This window comes from Thermobia domestica, chromosome 13 (assembly GCF_964235325.1).
Source record: "Thermobia domestica chromosome 13, izTheDome1.hap1.1, whole genome shotgun sequence".
NCBI classification, from domain to species: Eukaryota; Metazoa; Arthropoda; class Insecta; order Zygentoma; family Lepismatidae; genus Thermobia; species Thermobia domestica.
In genome coordinates, this window is record NC_137466.1 from 131,654,168 (window position 1) to 131,671,802 (window position 17,635).

General features: G+C 33.7%; 1 protein-coding gene across 1 annotated transcript in view; it reads left to right on the top strand.

Annotated features, from left to right (window-relative positions):
• The window catches only part of LOC145668510 (sodium-coupled monocarboxylate transporter 2-like), a 90,826-nt gene that overhangs the window by 50,802 nt on the left and 22,389 nt on the right, over window positions 1–17,635 (top strand). Inside the window, exons 4-6 of the mRNA XM_081736479.1 lie at window positions 3,306–3,460; window positions 5,410–5,550; window positions 7,303–7,411. Coding sequence (XP_081592605.1) covers window positions 3,354–3,460; window positions 5,410–5,550; window positions 7,303–7,411 — 357 coding nt within the window. The 5' untranslated portion in view covers window positions 3,306–3,353. The remainder of the gene's footprint in view (window positions 1–3,305; window positions 3,461–5,409; window positions 5,551–7,302; window positions 7,412–17,635) is intronic.

Below are 17,635 nucleotides of genomic sequence, written 5' to 3' on the forward strand. Positions count from 1 at the left end.
CGAATCACCTATTTCCTGATATCGTTCTAAAAGGGATTGTAATTCTTGCAGTGTACGCCTACCTATGACTATAATTCGCCTTCGATCATCTGTACGCACTTCCGCCGTAACGTTAAATGTAAAAGGCCAACTTTGTACAGTGAATGTAATTTCCTTCGGAATGTTCGTGTTTTGATCTTTACCTAATGACCCAAAACTTTTCGACAGCTGGATTCTACTCCAAGTGACGTAGTTATTTTCTTCACTCTTGTCTAGATATATATCGCAAAGACTTTCATCTATGAACACTGTAAATGACCTCATTTTGTTATTACTTTTTTTTTAAAAAAAAAACTCAAAACTGAACTTCGGAGTATTTCAAATGTTTAACATTAATTTCCATTTTCTAAGATTTCCCCTCAAATTAATAACTAGCAACATTTTCCTATAAACTAACAACACTTACAATCTGTTCTGATTTCAAACCCTCGATTGTGTCATTGAGCTGTGCAGACTGCTTTTCGAATAAAGCTGTAAGCATATTTTTTTTATTCCTCGGACTCCGATATTTTTTACAAGTTCAGTAATCAATGTTTAAAGAAAGCTAATAATTTCTCTAAATCAAGCTAAAAATTCACTCTATAGGTCACTAAAATTTCTCTAAAAGAACATAAACATAACAAACACACAATCAATGGCAACTGTTAAAGGTAAGACACACTTGAGTAATGCACAAATTTATCGCGCGTGTTACTTTTTGTTTTACTTCTTAATACCAGTGCAAGATAAAAACAAACAAGGTCACACTATTGTAAATCTGTTCCGGGTTCCGGCACCAATTAAATATGCTATCGCTTTGGTGAAGGAGGCCACACAAGCTTATCTTACGCCTTTTGTTTACATCGATTTTTTAATTAAGAGTCTTCCCAATCATCCCCTTCACCCGGAAGCATATACATGGTTTGCCGATCTTCACTTAAGCTTGGGAACAATTCAAGTGAAAGATCGGTAACAACGTGTTTGGTCGCGTCCGAACTATCCTATAACAAAGATCGAAATAAAAAAAAAAGATATGCCAATTTTACCTTTCTCGTATTAATTGAGGTTTACCGCGAGGGATAGTTCACTACACACACACAATCGGGACTGGGTACGTTCCGCGACCTGCTCTCGCGTCAATATTCAAAACTAACAGTAACAACAACAACAAAAAATTAGAGGAAAGCAAAAAGATTGAAAAGCCGGGAATTAGCGATTAACAATTCATATTTATCAAAAACGGTAAAATGATGGTTTTACATGCACTGGTTGTTACATGGAAACTCTGACATTAATAGAAACACAAACTGAGATGACCGATAAACATCAAATATGAGCAACACAAGACAACACCTATATTCTTCGTATTACACACACAGCAACATTAATATTCAATATAGAGTACTATTATCACCTTTCTTTATGGGATTTACTATCTAGCTAAAACATTATTTGTAAACATGAAATTACGTGCACAAAATAATTATACACATGCGAGCTCGCGCAGTGGTGGCCGTTTAGTTATGCGTATTTATGATTTTTTTTCTTTTTTTTCACTGTTAGTTGGAGGCGATGGGATTGGCGTACTAATTACGATTAGAGGAGAATAATCACTTTCACACTAATTGACCGATGAACTCCTGTATTAGATAAGTTCTGGTGAGACTTGCTCAAATTGCTTGACGATTGCTTCTACAATATCATTTTTTGTTACTTACAGTTTCGCTTCCCTAGAGGTGATACGCTGCTCTCGTTGTGGTCCTTGCAATGCTGAGTTCGGACCGAGTAAAACTTCTTATTTGCTGAACTTTTCTTGGTCGATACTGCAATTACTACCTTCGGGAGTTCACTACATACTCTTAAACTGATTTGTATCCACCAACTAAACGCAAATACTTTATCAATTTTTCACTTGTACAAGATGATGGTCCTTGGATCGGGATACGTGTTGTACTCATTAACTCCTCGGTCCCGAATAATTGGCGCAGTTCTTGGTCACACAATGCACGTGAGAAAAGTATGTTTGGGCCGTAACAGTTTCTGATTGGTCAGTAATTGAAAAGTTGTCCAATCACCACTAGCTTTAGAAAGTCACCGGAAATACGAAATGATCCAGCAGCTTCTGGAATGTTCTAGAAACTACACAACCGGAAGTTCCAATGTCTTCGAAACAAAGAACTATTGCTCTGCACACACACACATTCACAAGAAAAGTCAGTTTGTGGCGTCGAAGAGATGTCATGTACTGGAAGAATACGAACATAGTTGCCAACTGCTAAGGTTGTCACCAAAAGTCAATCATGAATTTAATAAAATGTACGCATTAAATTTTCTTGCTTCGATGGTCGATAGCAACAGAATGCAACAGAATACAACTATGTAATCCCAGTTCGAATTGAACGAAATTTCGTATAGTTACTATTTGCGGTTTTTGAATAACGGGAGAATAGTCGGTTTTGAATACTTTGCTAGATATACAGGGTGATGCAAAAGTAAAATAACATAGAAGCATTCTGTAATAGAAAAATAAACACACTGCTGAACAAGACTGCACTTATTTAATATAAAAACACATTTCACACGTTTGTTTGTGTGTCATTCTGTAATACACCGATATAGACGATGAAAGGCCTCACGTGAATACCAAAATGAAGATGCGGAATCGATAATGATAATGAAGAACACAATGGCGTCACAGGAAAATTTCCCGTTGAGTAAAGGGATTTCCACCTGAAAGTGAAAGGGGAAACAGTGTTAGATGTTGAGATCCTGGAAATAAGTACGAGTCTTTGAGGACACACGTGCCTTAAATCGCACCGTTTACCAATTGCAGTTGCACCTTGGAAAGTCAACATTAGAACGGAAACTGGATTCCAGTGACTCCAGTGGATTCCAGTAAACACTAATAGGCAAAGTTTGGCAAAGAAAAAAAAAGCCCAACTCACATGTTCGCGTGCGGCAGGCCGCGTCTCAAATTAGTATCTATACGAAATTTCGTCCAACTCGGACTTGTCGGGTTGGGACGATTTCCTTGTTACACATACCATATTTTGAACTAGTATATTTAACGTTCACATAGATTATTTGCTGTCCAGTAGAAATCACTGACCGATTTGTTTTGCTTTTAAAATGTAAACATTTTTATTAGTATTTTACATTACAAAGAAGAGAAGTGCCCCCATAGCATATGCAGAAACTAAGAATTGTCAATATTGAATATGTAATTTACTCTGATTAATGCAGTTTTTTTCTATTGTTAATAATGCAGCTTTTTAATGTACACATAGGGCGGTATACGAGCAGTCGTTTGGACAGATGTTATTCAATCTTTAATTATGTATGGAACCATGGTATTCGTAATGCTGAGAAGTACAATAGATCTGGGAGGAATAGAAGTAGTTTGGAAGCGTAACTTCGATAGTGGTCGACTAAACATTTTGAAGTAAGTAAATACTACTCCTTTGAAGTCATCATAAATAAATTGTGTTACCAGCAACTTCAAATTTACCTTACAGTTACATCGTGTGCCACCATTTATGAATCTTCTTTAACCATTGTTTTCTTTGAATATATTTTGAGTTTCATTTATATCACATATTGTAACAACACAATTTAGGAAACATGATCTAAACACATTTCAAATTAATTGGTCATAAACTGCTGAAAATTTATCATGCGGACTAACTTACAAACCTATTGCTTGTGATGTAAAGCCAATCGAACAGGACAATATTAAGAGCGCAAACAACGAAAAAACAAAATGGTTCATTAATTTTGGTTTCCCGATTAGGTGGTTCGATTGAAGTCAAGGGCGCCCATGTTGTGATTTCCAGAGAGGGACAAGTATAAGCGAGATTTCAAATGTAGTATCAAATGTAGTAACTATTCTTAAAATATATATATATATATTCGATTTTCGATCTTCCAAAGTACAATTTCCTCTAGAGGAGGGCGATCGCCTCCCCTTGCCCCCTGATAGGCACCCTTGATTAAAGTTTAGCATTCTTTCAGCTCCGAGGGTATATGAGACGTTGATCTATAGTTTAACCCTTTTAGGGCTATAAGAATTGTAGACAGAGGAAAATATTATTTAGTTTTTTTTTTTTTTTTTTTTTTTTTACATTGCCCCGTTTTCGCGTCAAATATGTTTACTACATCTAAGTTACGAGAAAGTTAAGAAAATGTGTGTTTTGAAAATGGCAATAAAAACGAGGGAAAGCAATCAGTGACTATCAAATCTCTTTCTAAGCAGAATACAGTGCTTGACAATTTGGAAAGACATAAGGCAACGTCGAAGAACACATTGACGGATGTGTTCTTCCAGCGGCAGGATTGTCTGTTGGCGTTATTTGATTGCTGTTGTGTGGTTCCGGGGGAAAGAGACCGAGATTTTGAGATTGTAAAACTATACATGAGGAAAACGATCGAAGTATAACTATTTGGAATTAGTATTACTCCCAAACAAATTATCACTATTATAGTAAGATTTAGTCCAGTATTTAAAAAAACTTATTTTAATACAAGAAATAAATAAGGAAATTTTAATATCTAGATTATGTATTATAGAGTCGGTTGTTTTCTATGTACTTTGAGAAAAGGCATTACCCATTCTAACCTACAGGTACTGATTTCCTTTTTAAAATATGTCTAGTCTTAACAAAATATAATATATTCAAAGAAATTTCAGTTAAAATGGGATGTGGATCATTATTCGATTTTAACCAAGGTTTGATATAATCACTGACGATTAAATCGGCGAATACACACGTACAGAAAACTATGAAAGAATACGCTGCTTATAATTATTCCCCATTCAAGAATAAAGTGAGACACAAAAGAGGAAAAGATAATCTATAAGATAATGCTACTTGAGAAACATTTTTAAATACACATAATTTATGTCGAAACTATAGAAACTTGGCCCTCAAAACTAAGACCGAGATAGAAACAAGTCCCTATTTACCACGATGAGACCGAGATCGATATGACAATTTTCGACTCGAGACGAGACCGAGATCTAAACCTATACTTCTCAACCGAAACTAGGCCGAGATTGCGTACAGTCGCGTCTCGTCTCGTATTGAAACCGTCGGTAGTTTTCCGCCTACTTCTGAATTTTAGTTTTATTCAGAAAAAAATTGAAGTCCATGCCCAAAATATTATTAATTTACTTTGCAGTTTTATATTTTTATTAAGGAAGGGAGACTATTGTTGGATAAGCAATTAAACTCTAGTTTTTCTATGGTAACACATAGCTGACAATTTTATAGGTTGTTAATTAAAAATATGAAAAAAATATGAACGAGATAGTACTTTAATTTGGTCATCATAGAAAACTTAACGACTTCTTAATACGTAAAGAATGATTAGTTTCCATACTTTTCTCAACAGCTTCGATCCAAATCCTCTTCTTCGTCACACTGTATGGACTGTGGTAATTGGAGACTATATGTTCTTTCTACATAGAAGCGCTACTAACCAATACATGGTTCAGCGTTATTTATCTTTACCAACACTGAAAGATGCAAGACGGTAAGTACTAGCAAAATAAATTATTTTGTTAATTGGTATAAACGTAACAAAATCCTCGATTCCTAAAATAAAAAGTATTTCCATTAGAAAATACAGTTAAATTAAATATTAAATTATATTGGCATTAAATTATATTGAGTCTCTTCTCGATAACCGAGTATGATTTTAGGCAGGAGCTTATTTGGTTTAAATCCATTAAAGTGTAAGTCCATCTGTCATATAGATCAGCTACTTTAAAAAAAGAAAGCTATACTTGAATCAACGAATCAACCGTGCACAAAACTATGTCTACATTAATGACTGCATATATACTCAAATCTCTTCATCAACGATAGCAAAAAAAGAATTTAGAGTGAAACGCAAAAATCAATTTTGAGAAATACAAAAAACAAACAAACAATGCAACACAAGAAATTTAATTAGTGCGCCCTTTGGTTGGTTGATTTGGAGGTTATCGCCCCGCTCAGCGCAAATGCTATATGAAACGTTGTGCTACAGTTTAACATAGGATCCGATCCACATCCACATTTCCTTCCAATTTCTCATTCCACCAAATCTTCCATCTTCATTCACTTGCTTTAATCATCGTCTTCCTTACCCTAAAGTACGTTAAACTGAAAGATTTAAATTTAATTTACTAAATTAATTGGCTGGTTCCAGTGAATAACCGGCTAAGTCGACTTTTTTTTTTTTTTTTTTTTAAATTGAGATTTTACAGGTATAAGCTCTTTTGGTGAGTTCTACATTGTATAAAATCAATTAAGGCGAATTCATAAAATTGAGAAATTTAGAGCATTTTGCATAACCAGTTATGTCTAAATTAACCAGGTAACTGCTATAAAATTTACCTTTAAACTGCTCTCCTGTAAAATTTACTTTTCCCGACTTAGCCGGTTACTCACTGGAACCAGCCAATTTACAGCTTAGAAACCCTAGGAATTCATCGTCGCAGCATATTGTGGTTATTTGATTGTATGCTGCGAAAATCTTTTTTGATATTGATACACCTTTCCTGTCTATTATTCCGTTTCATATTGCAACATTATTTACTTGACAAACTTGTAGATGGAATATTGATAGTCAAATTATTATTTCATCTACTGAAAGTGATTGAAACTAATGGTTACTTTATAAAATAATATTTTTTTATGAAAATAACTAAATGTGCTGTTTTCGGGTAATTAATCTTATATTTAGTCTTAATGGACGTACAAAAATTGATTAGTATTGGGATATTCTTTCTAACCTTAAAAGAAATTGCCAAGAAAATAACATGATAGGTTTTATCTGCAAGATAATAATACAGTATTCACTCACAAATCGAAATTTAGAACTATGTCGAACATAACATACAGTACGAAGCCATTATGGAGTCCTTAAATCGTAAAAGCTGAATTAAAGTAAGTTTTTTATCATATTTCGTAGAGGATTCCAGGACTATTTTAAGTAACATACTAAACAACATTAATATCCCTGACATTGGAGATTCATGAACTGTTTCATATATCTTCACTAAAGTTGAAATAATAAAAGATCTAAAATTTCCTTGGTAATAAAGCCGTGAAAAGAACTTGGGTTGTTTTCAAAAAGGCTGATTTTTTTCAAAGGCTGATCTCTGGTATAGTCTGAAATTAATTTTAGAACACGTCAAGAGAGAATCAAATCTTAAACCGTGTACTCGATAATCACTAATTTATGATAATATACAATAATCAATATTTTAAGTGAGATTTTTGTATTATTTCTTTCCAGTTGTTTGTGGTTTTTCGTTTTTGGAATTATGTTCCTAATCTCATTATGCTACTATAGTGGCCTTGTCATATATGCGACATATCATGACTGTGATCCACTTACAACGAAGGTAAGAAGTAATTTAAAATAAAAAGTTTCTAATTTTACAATTAGTGGAAAGTATTGATCTGACCTGAAATACTCATGGCTCCCATCGCCTATTTAGACGCAACGTACAATTGTTCCTGAAGTGAACGCCCGAACGAAATACTTGTTTTCGACATTGATGCAAGATTCTGGTCGCTAACATTCCACTAGATACAATCTTCAATACCTTTTATTCTTGTAATGATTAACTTCTCTGATTTTTTAAAAGACTGCCAACTACTTCTTATCGAGTGCGTGAATTTCAATGACACATCACTTGAATGCTGTCCTTGTTTTAAGTATCTCTGTATCTGACCAACTAATCCTTACACAGGTACAAAAACATTCAAAAAGAATTGTGCAAAACTAAAGTGTATATATTTTGTACTCAAATGGCATACAAAAACAGAGTCTATGATGCAGTCGCAAAGTCAGCGCCTTCCCAATTAATACGAAGAAAAATATTTTTTTAGAAAAGCACAAACAATTATAAACTTTTATGTATGAATTAGGAAGGACTGAACAAAAAATTTAGTTGTTTGAATACGGAATCTGAAACTCTGATTGTCATTAGTAAGAGATATGGCAACATATATTAAGTCACAATAATTGATATTATCTTCTATTTAAAAGATTTGCCTGGGCATGCTGTCATGGAACAGTCATTTAAACGTCTGCTCTTATACAATGTAATCATATTTTTCGTGACACGAATGTTCTTTCCACGTTGTTGTGACAGAGAAGATAAATGGAAATAGGGTGGAGCATTATCCTAATCTCTGTCGCTCGCTACTTGGAAGGAAGGAAGAGACTCAAAGAAGGAACTCGTTTTACTTCCTGGAACAGAAATATGACTCGTTGGTGTATGTATATGTTATTTTCTATTTTAATTAATTAATGTATTTATTTAATTTTGCAACTATTTAAATGAATGAATATACTTGAAACAGAAACAAATTACTCTGTGTCACTGTGAAAGCATGTATGCAAAGCGACAGACATATATGTAAAGTTATAATTTAAAAAGTGACGATAAATACAATGAGTAGAGAATAGTAACATATCGAAAAATTAAATTTCAAAGTTTTACAAAGAAACAGGCTATAGCCCAATACACGTGAATTACTATTGTTCTACTAGCCTGATGATCAGAGTTACAGTAGATTAGGATAATTATCATATAAGGTAGGTTTAAGATGGATACACTAAAGAAGTATTCAATAAATTCGGTTTCCAGCAGAGTTACGAACTTAATTAATATTTTGGCATTGATCGTAGATATATAAGTTTAGCAAATACGTCTTCGACATCCCATGTTCAATTGCTTGTAAGCGCACGTATGATTCAGATTCTACGTTAAACAGTACGTCTACGTCTTGGTGCTCAAAATGAATGGTGGAATAAATTACGTTTCGGAATACATACTTAAATTTCAATGCATCAGAGAGAATTATCATATCTCTATCGTACAAATTAATAAATATTATAAATATAAAAAATGAGCTACTTAAATCTTCACTGTTGCTTACGAGTAGGAAAGTTTCGTATTAAGTTCAAATTACGTTGTTAATAAGTAGGCTATGTATATTCCAATGTATAACCAAATGATTTTTAGAGTCAAAATTCAAATTGAAGAAATAAGTTGAGCAGTGTTGACAACATTAGTTGTTTTCCAGTTCTTCAATACTTGAATTCATTTGCTGAAGAAAGTATTTACAATTAAGTTCATTACTTCTGTATGTAAGGTATCTCTCTATATGTTTATGATAGATCTCTCTCTCTCTCTCTCTCTCTCTATATATATATATATATATATATATATATATATATATATATATATGATTATGTAATTAGTAAGTATTTTTCCTAAAAAGTTTGTGGTTTCCAGCAGAATTTAAAAAATGCCTCCGAAAAAAAAAATCGCTATAAATTCCAAAGTTATGTTGGGAGACTTGCGGGAAAGGGAAAGCCAGTTTCACTATCATTGCCAATGTAACTTTCCTCCTATAGAACTCGGGAGCTGCCACTGTGTAAAAGTAAACTTGGTGGGATCGAAGAAAGAAAGGCTGTAAATTATATATTTTGCGTTTATAGTTTACGACAAAGCCGCTAGATTCACTAGTTGTTGCGTAAACAGTTAACAATGCAAATTGTGATCACAAATGTGGAGCCTGCGTGTTTTGCGATTGAATCAGCACAAACAGGGTGTGTCGTAACAATGGAGATACATTTTGGTACAAAATTATAGAAACAACCACCATATTGGAATTGCATTTGACGCTAAGACATACCTACTGTAGTGGAGCAGATAAATGAGGATACGCTAGGTCGCGTCTTTCAAGAACAGGATTATCAGTTGAATGGTTGAATGCATGTCATTTTACCCGAGTATCCCAAGGTGCTATTATTCAACATTCGGACGCGGTAGCGGTCCTAAGATGCACAAGCCTAAACTATATTAAACCTCTCGTGCAGTAATCGTAAAGTGCAGAAATCCTAAAAATCAACAAAGTGCTTTTCTCCTAAACGTCAGAAATTACAATATCATCTAGGTACTCTATTCCTAGGGTTACTATATGTCCGTATTTCGTACTGACTGTTTGTATTTTTGGATCCGTGTCCGTGTCCGTACAAAGCATGAAATAGAAAAAATGTCCGTATTTGACAGTTTTGGAGCTGCCCGAAAATTTCCAAGTTGGGAATCGCTAAAATCTCTGGCAAAAAGAATTATGTTTTCATCATACAACATATTTTAGTTACTATTAATAAAGTAGGTTATATTTTTAAAAAGTGTCTCATTTTTCCCTTCCAGGGTTCTTTAGGTTAGATTTAATATACGTAATTTAATTGTATGATTTTTTATATTTGTGTTAATGAAAACATATATAACATGTTAGTTTCTAATAGTGTTTTTAGTATTACAGTAAAAAATTGTGTGATAATCTAAAAAGGTTATTTTTAGGTAAGAAATTCCAAAATATTTATTCTGTGTTTTTGCACCGTATCTTTGATGCAGTGGCGTATTTTGGGGGGGGGGGGGGCTTCCGGGCTTAAGCCCCCCCGAAATCTTACTTACTATAGTAAAGTATACGAAATATATTGCAGAATTTTCACATTTTCAGGCAGTCCCCCCCGAAGGTTAGCAAAGCCCTCCCCGAAACAAAATCGTAAATACGCCACTGCTTTGATGGGTCGCCATTTTAAAGCTTGTCCGTATTTTGGATCCAAAAAAATGTGGTAACCCTATCTATTCCTGAACTGTGTAAGTCCTTAATAAAATCTTATGACGCTACTATCGAGTCCGTGGTAAGAATATTGTAGAAGCAGTGCGCATACGTAGTCAAACATATTCTATCGAACATGTAAGCTTGTATTTCATAGGAAAAGGGGTAAAAGTAAGGTGAAACGCAGGAGGACGCCCGTCCCCCACTTCCAAACAATATATACGGCGTCCCTCCACTTCCTAAAAAAATCAATGGGCAAAGTTAGGCACGATGAACGACGCGACGTCATCCGTCCTCTTACCTTTTCAGAGCCACTTTCACCTCTGCGTAGGAGAGGTGCTCAGAGGGGTGAATGGGAAGGATCACTATCATCATTGAAATTTTAGGTCTTCAAAATCACTTCAATTGAAATAAATGAAAAACTTTAAAATATATTGAAAATAAATATAATTAATATAATAACAAGTGTTTTAGAGAAATCGCATTTGAAAGTTCCGAAATAAATCCCAAATCCGATTCTGGGATAATCGTTTAGCTGTTGTAACTCTTCATGTTAATAAGACTGTTTTATTATTATTATTTATTTATTTATGTCTGAAACACAAAACCGGATTTTTGGATTTATGTTTAAACTTTCAAATGTGATTTATCTAAAACACTAGCTTTTGACTTCACGCTTTAACGTCATTTAAAAAAGAGGCAATCGAAAATAAAACTATTATAATTATTCTTGAAAATTAATAGTCTGCACTCATTTCCTTTATGTGCTTTTTAGTCGTTTATTCGTGGTTCTGCATTAATTACAGGACTTTAACAGCTGCATACATATCTACCATCATGTATCGTTTCTGTTGCAACAAATAGGACTCTTGAATGAAACTGAGTTCTTAATGTGCTCTTTGATCTGATGTTTTATTTAAGCAAATTATTTCTTAATAGAGAGAGCAGTAGACAAATTCCATTAATATTCATGCACTAAAACATATGCACTAAAACATAATATATTATTATTTAATATTAATATTAAGTAATATTATTTAATATTTTAATATAGACTTTTATATAAACTTTGTGTAGAAAATTTTGTATGTAAACAAATACCTCTTTTCTAGTGCGACAAATTATCTAGGGCAGAGTTTCCCAACCGGTGTGCCGCGGCACACTGGTGTGCCGTGAATGGGCCGCTGGTGTGCCGCGAGGAAATCGAAACAACTTATTAATTCTATAGCAATCAAATTGCAAGACAAAGGAAAAATGTGTATTTGTATTTCACATTATTATGAACCTCTACTATGAATCTACAACTTTAAGTTTCATACCGTGTTACTTTTCTGTTCATTTTTAATGTTAAAAAAAGTATTTGTTATCATTGTTACGACTATTATTGCTTCTTTATTGCTGCAGACTATTTCGTAACTTGAAATTTTAAAATATCATTTAATCCTTTCGACAAAGCGAACATGCATACAAATTACCTACATTTGTGTTTTAAAACTAAAAGAGATTTGTTTGTTCGTTCGTTATTTAGTGATCTTTCTTCTTAGTGAAAGGTTGGATACAGTTTTCGAAAAAGAAAGCTTAGTTTTAAAAACCTGAGTCCAATATTTCATTGCAATTGTTTTCTATTTTTAAGTTAGAATTAAAAATAAGCATAATGATTTACCACGGGGAAGAACCAGTGATTGAGCTTTCTTCTCTGTGAGAAGGAGATCAGTAATCACAGAAAAAAATACCATGGTATTGTATATATTTACAAATAATAATAACTATGAGTGTGCCGCGAGTATTCAAGTTACACCCATAGTGTGCCGCAAGTTGAAAAAGGTTGGGAAACGCTGATCTAGGGTCTATACGTATAAAAATAAAGTGAGTATAGACTATTTGTAACTTAACAACTCATAAAACTCAAGACCGATCACGATAAAATTTTCAACATAGATTAGGTTCGGGCCTGGGATAGTTTTGTCATTTCACTTTGAAGGTGCAACTTGCAGGAAGAAAGAGGAGAAGATATGTTGAAAATGATCGATATTAGTGTCGAATTCATAGTTTTCGGGATTGCTGAGATGAACAGTGACACTTCCGATGCCGTTCAAATAAAAATTAATGTCCGCAATTTATGGGAGGGGGAACGGTATAATATATATCAAAATGATTAATAATAACCGATATTAGTGTCAAATCCATAGTTTTCGGCGCCGCTTAGGTGAACAGTAACACTTTCAATGCCGTTTAAATCCAATTCATCCCCGCAACTTGGGGACAGGGGAGAAAGCAGATATATAAAAATTATCGAAAATGATCGATATTAGTGTCGAATCCATTGCTTTTGGGGTCGCTGAGATGAACAGTAACACTGCCGATGCCGTTTAAATCTAAATTAAGCCCCATTAGTACTCCAAAAGGGAAAGGGTGACATGTAGAAGCAATTGAAAATGACTGATACTAGTGTTGAATTCATAGTTTTTGGGGTTCCTAAGTTGATTGGTGACAGTTTTGGTACCCTTTATGTTCAAAATGAAATGTATTCTCTCTCTGCGAAAAACGTATATTTTGCTAGCCTTTAATATTCCTAATAACGAACTCAAGTTTCGCATGTTTAATTTTTAAATATTTTTCTCGCTAATCAAATTTACGCGCTTGTGCGGTGTGTGTGCGTATGTGTAAATGAGATTATCTTTCTGTTTGACTTGTTCGAAAAATATATAAATAATAAACAGGGATTTTTACCAGAAATCAGAAATGTAAAAAGTACAATTAAAACATGTTGCTTTAAGTATTTTTCCTGCTAGCGAAACACTTCCCGTAAAACGGGAACTTCATAAGATTGTTTAAGATAATTTAAATGTCTATATTAATTAATCTTACTAGGGTTATATTTTACTCTTTTATAGCCTTCAAAATGTGGGTGTGGAGAAGAATGGAAAGAATTGGGTCGAGCGGAAAACGAATGAGAGAGGGTTAGAAATGGTGGGTGAGAAAAGAACACTTTTAGATATTATTAGGAAGAGGAAGAGAAACTGGTTGGGACATTGCCTAAGAAGAGATTGTATCATGAGGGACGTCCTAGAGGGAATGGTGGCGGGAAAGAGAGGGAGGGGGCGAAGGAGACTACAATTAATGGATGATATTAAAACAGAAAGATCATACGCGAAGACGAAAAGGTTAGCGGAGGACCGTGGAGCATGGAAGCTTCTCAGCTGCGGCAAGTGACCTGCCAATAAAGGCAGAATACCTATGATGATGATGATGATAGCCATAACTCGATTCTATCACGGGGTTAACTCTAAATAAGTGGTCCACATAGGCTATGTTTATTGACACAAATTTTCTCTATTCTAATACAAGAAACATAAGTACTCAATGATCTTAACTGTAAACTAGTAAATATAAAATAGTTTTCATTTTAAAAGCGTAATGTAGTAAAATATTTCAAAATTTCAATTGTTCCTAAATTTTCCGGTTATTTTTTCAAGCTCGGGAAAAAACGGTAAAGACTGTTTTTTTACCCAAAATTTCCGGTGTTTTCCAGGTCTTCACAACACTAGTCGTGACTGTACCCATTTCTGACTTATTTGTCCCGCGTCCCGACTGGATACTCGTCGGGACGTATTTTGTCCCGATTTATCGATTTTCAAAGTAAATAATGTTTTACAGGCTCATTTTTACAAAAGAATAACTTTTACACGCACAGTTTTATGTATAGAATGAATTTAACAAATTTGTGTTTTAATTTGGTACATGAAAAAAATAGTTAGCATCTCATCTTTAACTTATAGTTATTCCCTAATTATTTTAAGTTGATAATCCAGCCGATTATTCCCTACATTAAAAATATTGTTTTTGCAACCTCTATATGAAAGCGACTACCACCGCAATGGCAGTAACACTAACACTCTCCTCAACGGGTGGCCGCCACGTTAACTATAACTCATTTGTTTGTGTTAGAAACCAAACATTCTATACAGTTTTGTTTCGAATCGTTGTTTATGTTTGTTTTTGTTTGACTTTTTTGTATGATGATAGCCAAAGAATAAGAATTGATTTTAGTAATATTCTTTGTCAGTAATTCCTTAACAATGTTATGCACTCATTTGTGATTTAAAAAAATCTGTATAGTTTTCTCCCTAAACTTGGTTTATATTAAATAAGTAGCGGTTGTTTTGGTTGCATATATTGCTTATACCTAGTGACGAGCAATGGGTGGAGAAAATAAGAAAAAAAAGGAAAGGTGATGCATTCATTCAAATTTGTGTTATTCAGCTGATTATTTACATTGTTTTCAACGACTCGACGTACGTGTAGTCGATCTGGGGGGCGTGGGGGGGGGGACTCCAACACTAATTATCCCGTCCCGATTTTTTCTTAAGGAAAGTTGGCAAACCTTTCATTCTTTTCTAATAACCCTGTATTATAATACAACAAATACAAATCTATGAGAACTTTGTCATCTTGAGCAAAAGCAGCGTCGTCAATATTGAATGTTGACTTTCCAAATGTAAACATGATAAAAGTCCTTATACGCACTTCCTTATCTAACACACAAAGCAAAGCGTACCGCCACACTTGCTACACAATTGTTGTGTTACTGGTTACCATTTCAGAAGATAAAAGAACTTGACAAGGAAAAAATATAACTTGGCAGAACCTTCTGTTTGCGAATAGTACATGAAACAACAGTGTAAAAGCTTTTTTTTCCTTTCCTGTTTGAAACATCTCAATTACCATACGCTTTACATATTGTCTTCTGCTCGATACGAGAGAGAAATCTAAGTTGTATCTTGATATGTTCTACATGACACTAATCAAAATATTAGTGTTTAAACAAGTTATTGTCCTGAACCCTGAATTCAAACATGAAGCCATATTTAGAAACCTCTATATGTTTTACTATAATTATAGAATTAAAAGGATTTATCCCATTTAAGTGTTAGTGTTCATGCTGTTATACTGTCTGCAAGGAAATTAACACAAAGTTGTAAAAAAAAAAAAGTCTCTCAATATTGTTTTCCGTTGTAGAAACACTACCTTCACTTTGTTACTTGGTTGACTTCAAGTTAAGTATATCGTTCACCACCGAGACTGTTAAAGACCATGCAAGCTCCCGTCAGGAACCACGCCAACTTTTTGCAACAGTAATATAAACTCATAAACTGTACCAAATTTCACTTTTTATGTCTATAGTAATAACGTTTCCTGAAAAATAAATATTTAATCTCAATTACATGGAAGATTTCTAATTTCTACACTTAAGGCGCTGTGCAGAATGTATGACCTCGGGAAATGAGTTAAATTTGAGTAGTGAAATTTGAAGACATGGTTAAAGAAAAACACATTAATTGGCAGGCACAGATCACAAACATAACAAAATACATAATCTATACACTTATGTAAAGCTAATAATAGCTTGTGTGTTATATATTTATCTTCTATGTGTAACCTCTAAGAAACTTTCGGTTATACAAAAAGTTTCACATTCCGCTCAAGAATAAGAATTTCTTACTAAGACCGAAAGACCATCTTATAAAAAAAAAATAACTAAACGTGGTGGCATATGTGGTTTCTATTTACATAATTTACGGAAGAGTTCATTTGTAAAAGTAAATAAATAACAATCTAACATAATATATTGAAATTTTTTAAATAAAATCTTGTCTTTCTCCTCTCGTATTTCGTATAGAATTATTGCTATCAAGTTGCAAAATTTGGGTAAGTTGCCTACGTCACACAGAATTTTCCAAATGGAAGGTACATTGAATGAATTTCGATGGGAGGTAATTAGTGGCATGATTTCATAGTTCTTGCAAATGAGAAACACAATACTGTTATAGAAATTCAGTAAAAGACAAATTCTGACCAAAGTGTATATTATCTAATAAATAAAAGCGTTACAGTTTCGGCAAAGATACTTCGCCGAAACTGTAACGCTATTATTTATTAAATAATATACGCTTTGGTCAAAATTTGTCATTTATTGTATACAAGAAGTTCCAAAGCTCGAATGAGTGGTATTCTGAAGTAATTCAACTTTATATTATTATTATTATTATTATTATTATTATTATTATTATTATTATTATTATTATTATTATTATTATTATTATTATTATTATTATTATTATTATTAGTTTTGAATATAAATATTCTCTCTAGTCAGATGGATGTGATAAAGCCAACTCTCAGATTACTTTAGTTTATTCTGAAGTAAGTTGACAAAGTATGGATGCTTCACACAAGCTTGCCCTACAATTCTCCTCAGTATCAATTTAGGAAATTATCCTCACTATCAGTTTAGGAAAGTTCTTTGGTAAATTTGAATTACTGATACTCATACGTAATATGTGTCATCTTGTTACTGATCAGTTAGTTTAAAGAGTGTTTCGGGAGCCTAAATATTTTCTAGGGTTTGGATACAAAACCTCTCGGCGACAACTTCACGGACCAAAACGTCGCCTAGTCAAAACTTCGCAGCCAAAATCTCGCCTGGCCAAAACCTCGTGGTCCTGATTTCTGGACACAGAATCTCGTCTGGTCTAAACCAAGCAGAACGTAATCTCGCCTGTGAAGAAATGTCGTCAGTATAAAAGGTCATCACGACGATTGCTTCGATGTAGAATGATCTATCTGCATATATTTTTAATAACATATAATTATATTAAAATAATGACAAGAAAATAATTCTAACACGTGCTTCGAAAATCTATCGTATATAAAAACGAAAATGACTTTGTTTATGACATCATACCTCTTGATCCCCCGACCGATCTCTATGAAATTTTCAACATAGACAAGGTTCGGGCCTGGGATGTATTTTACAATTTCACATTGACGGAAAGAGGAGGGGGAGATATATAGAAATAAATAAAACTTAATAACTCTTGAACCACGAGACCAATCTCGATCTAATTTGCCACATGGATCAGGTTAGAGTCTGGGATGGCTTTTATCATTTTCACTCTGACGTGAAGGGGGAAACATATAGA